The sequence below is a fragment of the Oncorhynchus nerka genome, linkage group LG23 (assembly GCF_034236695.1).
Source record: "Oncorhynchus nerka isolate Pitt River linkage group LG23, Oner_Uvic_2.0, whole genome shotgun sequence".
Taxonomy (NCBI): domain Eukaryota; kingdom Metazoa; phylum Chordata; class Actinopteri; order Salmoniformes; family Salmonidae; genus Oncorhynchus; species Oncorhynchus nerka.
In genome coordinates this window covers 36,346,427-36,352,660 of record NC_088418.1, presented here as the reverse complement: position 1 = coordinate 36,352,660, position 6,234 = coordinate 36,346,427, and the positions used below count along the sequence as shown (strand labels likewise).

Genomic DNA, 6,234 nt, shown 5'->3' with positions numbered 1-6,234 from the left:
GGCAAAAAATGATTTAGTCAGCCACCAATTGTGCAAGTTCTCCCACTTAAAAAGATGAGAGAGGCCTGTAATAGGTACACTTCGACAATGACAGACAAAATGAGAAAAAAATCCAGAAAATCACATTGTAGGATTTTTAATGAATTTATTTTCAAATTATGGTGGAAAATAAGTATTTGGTCACCTACATTAAAGCAAGATTTCTGGCTCTCACAGACCTGTAACTTCTTCTTTAACAGGCCGCTCTGTCCTCCACTCGTTACCTGTATTAATGGCACCTGTTTGAACTTGTTATCAGTATAAAAGACACCTGTCCACAACCTCAAACAGTCACACTCCAATCTCCACTATGGCCAAGACCAAAGAGCTGTCAAAGGACACCAGAAACAAAATTGTAGACCTGCACCAGGAATGAATGGGGCCATGTATTGTGAGATTTTGAGTGAAAACCTCCTTCCATCAGCAAGGGCATTGAAGATGAAACGTGACTGGGTCTTTCAGCATGACAATGATCCCAAACACACCGCCCGGGCAACGAAGGAGTGGCTTCGTAAGAAGCATTTCAAGGTCCTGGAGTGGCCTAGCCAGTCTCCAGATCTCAACCCCATAGAAAATCTTTGGAGGGAGTTGAAAGTCTGTGTTGCCCAGCAACAGCCCCAAAACATCACTGCTCTAGAGGAGATCTGCATGGAGGAATGGGACAAAATACCAGCAACAGTGTGTGAAAACCTTATGAAGACTTACAGAAAATGTTTGACCTCTGTCATTGCCAACAAAGGGTATATAACAAAGTATTGAGAAAAACTTTTGTTATTGACCAAATACTTATTTTCCACTATAATAAATTCATAAAAAAATCCTACAATGTGATTTTCCCCCCTAATTTTGTCTGTCATAGTTGAAGTGTACCTATGATGAAAATTACAGGCCTCTCTCATCTTTTTAAGTGCGAGAAATTGCACAATTGGTGGCTGACTAAATACTTTTTTGCCCCACTGTACTTATTACCTCAATTACCTCAACTAACTGGTGCCCCTGCACATTGACTCTGTACCGGTACCCACTGTATATAGTCTCACTATTATTATTTTACTGCTGCTCTTTAACTACTTGTTACTTTTATTTCTTATTCTTATTCTTATTTTTAAACTGCATTGTTGGTTAGGGGCTTGTAAGGAAGCATTTCCATTGTAAGGTCTACACCAGTTGTGTTCGGCGCATGTGACTAATACAATTTGATTTGATATTCTGCAAAGCTAGATTTTTTTCCAACGGTCAAATAAAATTACAGAATAGTTTTGATGTACTTTAAAGGAATGTAGTGTGAAAACTTACTAATCACTAACAAGTGGACTCCCCTCAAAACTGTGCACATTAATCACACTGATTAAAGACACAAATTAAACATTGCTATGGCATGTTCGACTGAATTTCAGCCTGTATATTTTCCATTATCAAAAACAATGACAAATTCACATACTCATAGCTATCAGATATCACCTTCCAGAAATATATTTCAACCAGCAACTCCAAACACACAGTCATGTGAAAGATAATGCATAATATGACAAACAATGAAAATGTGATGAAATTAAATTACATGGATGAAATGGATATTGAGATATGAAAAAAATGCATTTATTCGGATAACAAACATTTACATAATATGAAAGTATACAAAATGAGACAATGTGAGACTCTTTCAAATAAGCATTTAACAAAATGCTAAACAAATTGATGAATGGTTTCTCACTCACAAAAAGGAAACAAAATGACAGTGTAATAATGGTGTGTGTGTATGTATGTGTGTGGGCGTGCGTGTGTATGTCACATATATGCTATGTCATTCTGTATTCTAAGTGCAAGTTGCGTCTCCACAATGTTATTATGCTCGCTGTGTGTCTATAGCTATATTCTGCAGTGGTATAGCGTTACTATCTTGGCTCTGTAGCTAGTCTTTAATCCTTCTGACAGGTAGCTCCACTCGGAGTCGCTTCCAGAACGTAGAGGACAGATCGCTGGATTTGTCCCCTTGCCATCGGACCAACGCCAGGGCTACTCTCGCTCGCCTCAGCTCGCGCACCCAGCCGCCCCGCCTCAATGGCTTATACTGGACCAGGATGACCCGCAGATGTCCACCCCACGCCATGCTGTCTAGCCCTGCCTTGAGCTCCAGTAGGGCCTGGGTCCCCTGGAGGCCATATCCTGGGCTGAGCACCACCAGGACGCGGCGACTGCGGCCCACAAAGGTCAGCGTCTCGTCAGTGATGGCTGGGAAGGGGATCACACCATTCTCACTCAGTAACACAGCGCTTCCGAGGGGGTCAGACTGAGCAAGGCTCTATGCAGATTCACTAATCTTGATCACATAATGAGGAGTCATTTGGGATGCAAGATTATTTGTTTATTTGCACAGCGCCTTCATTCAGGCCAATCCTCTGAATCCTCTAATGGTAATAGCATGTGTCATTTTTAGGGCCAGGGGAGGTTTGCTGACCATGTGACATGACCAGGGAAAATACCAGGCCCTGGTTGTAGGCTTTTAGAGAGTTTTTCCTGGTCAGGTTGTAGTCAGGAAACTCTCCGGTCTGTAATCATCTCCCTCACAATTCCTACACATTTCTACCCACTGGTTCATTCTTACACACTGTTCCCCTTTCTCTCATACACTCCTCATCCCGCTGTTGGACTGTTCCATACTGATATCAGGGCCTGAAGATAGACCATACTATTCTGTCTAAGCTAGACCATACTCACTCCCTCCAGGAAGGCTGTCCCTGTCGAAGATGCAGACGGTATAGCCCAGCTCATTCTCCAGGACCCTGCGGAGTGTCAAGAGGACAAATTGCTCCTCCTCGCTATTTCTCGCGTACGAGATGTAGATGTCATACTCCTTGTCGTCTGAATGATGGAGGAAGCAGAAACACAGTAAGAAGGAAAAAATGTATTTCAGAGATGTCATTATTAGGGTCAGGAGTTTCCTGACCACATTAGTTTTTCCAGGTCAGGTTTAATATGTTGGAGCTACACTTTCTTGGCCAGGTCAAGTGGTCAGGAAAAACTAATGGCCCTAGTTGGTTATTCTTAGCAAGGTCTGTCTGTACAGTAGGTGTCCCACCTGTACAGCGTTCGTCGGTTCCAAACCAGGAGCGATAGAGCAGCAGCAGCTCCAGCCAGAAGATGTGGTAGACCACGAACAGCACCAGCATCAAGAACAGAGTCACGCCCAGGCCACAGCCCAGCTCCACGGATGGCAGGTATACTGAAAATGAAATTAGAGAATTGGGTGCCTCGGGCTGGCCTAGTTGGTAACACCATCACCTGCAGCATATACTTTACCACTATTCAAGGCGACATTTTCACAGTGCAAAAGAATTGTGCAAAGTGCAAAAAATAGCATAAACCAAATGTTTTATTTCACTTACTGTATACTTAGGCAGGTGATTCCCATTGAGGCCAAAGTAGCAGTATGATTTAACACGAATTTTGTAAACTGAGCAATACATCTATAGTTTCCTCTTTATAAAGCACATTGTTGAAGAAAAAGTAAAAAATGTAATCACACTGATTACAATGAGGTTTATTGTAATTTTAGCACTTTGCACAATTATTTTGCACTATGAAAATGTTGCCCTCAGTCTGTGGTAGCCTTAAATCAAATTCAAACCCTCCTACCTGTATGTCTCATCCTGCTCTCCCTCACTGTTACGCCTGCTTATCCCCCCCAAAAAATAATAAAATAGGAAAGGCCTGTGTGATATAGCCAACTCTTCTAGCCTACAGAATTGGTGTGACCTACACTCACTGGAAATACTATTGATAATGATAATATACTGTACTTTGTTTGTTAATTCTTTAGAGCCTAAGAGGTTGGGGGAAAGGGGGGGTGCTATGCTGACATATGGAATTGTTTTAAGATGGTCATACTATGGATTATTTAGCTTGTTTGTTTTTATTTCAAAAATTAATTTAAAAAATCTACACAAAACTACCTTCATAATTCCATATTACAGGTACTGGTTACCTTCAGACTGTCACGTTCTGACCTTAGTTCCTTTGTTTTTGTCTTTGTTTTAGTTGGTCAGGGCATGAGTTGGGGTGGGCAGTCTGTTTGTTTTTCTATGTTGGGTTTTGAGTTCGACCTAGTATGGTTCTCAATCAGAGGCAGCTGTCAATTGTTGTCCCTGATTGAGAATCATAGTTAGGTAGCCTGGGTTTCACTTTTGGTTTGTGGGTGTTTGTTTCCGTGTGAGTGTTTAGGCGACACCGTACTGTTTCGGTTTTGTATATTTCACGTTTATTATTTTGTTCCAGTGTTCAGTTGTGTTTTTGAATAAATCTATATGGACACTTACCACGCTGCGTTTTGGTCCGATCCTTACTCCTCAGACGAAGAGGAGGAAATCCGTTACACAGACGAGTCCCATGACACAATCTCAGCTTTCCACAGTGCAGTCCCATTCATTTGTAGCCCAAATGGTTCGGACGCTACTAAACAGAAGTTGGAAAATAGATGGTGCCGACTACCAACTTCAGATATCTGTAGCTTAAACTGACGGATTTTAATGGGATTTTTCTTATTATGTAACTTAGATTGATGCACCGGTGCTAGGGGGTTAAGCACCTTTCACAGGAGTCATTGCAGCCCAATGTGCTTCACAAGTTATTGCTTGAAATAATAAAACATAGTCGTACACTAAAGAATGTAGCATGTAAAAATAAAACAAGATAAGCAAGATATAAAACAATGGTAGAAAAATAATACTAATAAAGGAAACAAAGAGAATGTATCAAATGTAAAAGCGTTAAAACAGAATAAAAAGGCAAACTTGTTAAAAAAAAAATCGAAATAATAAGAATATAGTTTTTTTTAAAGAATATACACTAAACAGTCCAAACCTCTGCTACTTACCCTCTGCAGAGGTAAAAAAATATATATATATATATTCTATCATGGAAATGATCGGTGGTGGAAATTCAAATAATGAGGAGAGGCAAAGCCAATAATCAATCAATGTATTACTTTTATTAAAAACGTATTATAATAAGGAAGCTGGTCGCACCACCCATGCAGGTGAAATAGAGTGAGAGCCCCCTGTACAAAAAGTACAGGAGCATTTATATAGTCAAACTACCCCATGCAAGTTTGCCTCAGTCTGTCGCAACTGAGTGAGAACAATAGGGGCCAGAATGACAGGAAGTCACTCCATACATAATTCCTCTAACAACCACTCAAAGGTTCCCCCAAGTTGGGCAAGCAAGTACCTTTGACTATCGGACCAGATGATGTATGGTCGTACTGGTCACACACACACAAAACATGAAACTTTCGCCCAGAAACAGGCTCCAAACAGAACAATAGCTTTATCATTGCTGTGCAGGATATAACCTTTACTCAGTCTCCAGTTAACTTAAGAGGAAACAGTTAGTTTCTTGGCTGAGTGCCCAGACATCATGGGGTCATTCTACACACACATCATGGGGTCGTTCTACACAGAACACAGAGAACAGGCCACTATTAACTTATTGGTGACAGGGGGAAGTATTTTCAGGTCCGGATGAAATGCATGCCAAATGTCAACTGCCTGCTACTCATCCCCAGAAGATAAGATATGCATATTATTATTAGATTTGGATAGAAAACACTCTGAAGTTTCTAACACTGTTTGAATCATGTCTGTGAGTATAACAGAACTTATTTAGCAGGCGAAACCCCGAGGACAAACCATTCCGAATCATTGGGAATCCAGATTTCTAAGGGACCTTCTTGCAGTTCCTACTGCTTCCTGGATGTCACCAGTCTTTAGAAATTGGTTGAGATTTTTCCTTTGTGTAATGAAGAAGTACTGCCATATTGAACGAGGGTAACTTGAAGTGTACTGTTAGATAGAGGTGCGTGACCAGAAAGCTAGCTACAGTTTGTTTTCCTCCTGAATTGAACACAGATCACCACGTCTTCAATTTTATCGATTATTTATGTTAAAAAATACCTACAGTTGTATTACAAAAGTAGTTTGAAATGTTTTTGCAAAGTAAAAAATACTTACAGTTGTATTACAAAAGTTTTTTGAGATATTTTGTAGTCACGTTGCGCAAGTTGGAACCAGTGTTTTTCTGGATCAAACGTGGCAAATAAATGGACATTTTGGATATATATTGACGGAATTAATCGAACAAAAGGACCATTTGTGATGTTTATGGGACATATTGGAGTGCCAACAAAAGAAGCTCGTC

The 6,234-nt window shown here is 40.5% G+C and overlaps 1 protein-coding gene across 1 annotated transcript in view; it reads right to left on the bottom strand.

Moving 5' to 3' along the window:
* Window positions 1–1,616: 1,616 nt before the first annotated feature.
* The window catches only part of LOC115106766 (interleukin-1 receptor accessory protein-like), a 37,259-nt gene continuing 32,641 nt past the window's right edge, over window positions 1,617–6,234 (bottom strand). Inside the window, exons 10-12 of the mRNA XM_065008085.1 lie at window positions 3,119–3,262; window positions 2,758–2,901; window positions 1,617–2,271 (exon numbers count right to left, since the gene is read on the bottom strand). Coding sequence (XP_064864157.1) covers window positions 1,952–2,271; window positions 2,758–2,901; window positions 3,119–3,262 — 608 coding nt within the window. The 3' untranslated portion in view covers window positions 1,617–1,951. The remainder of the gene's footprint in view (window positions 2,272–2,757; window positions 2,902–3,118; window positions 3,263–6,234) is intronic.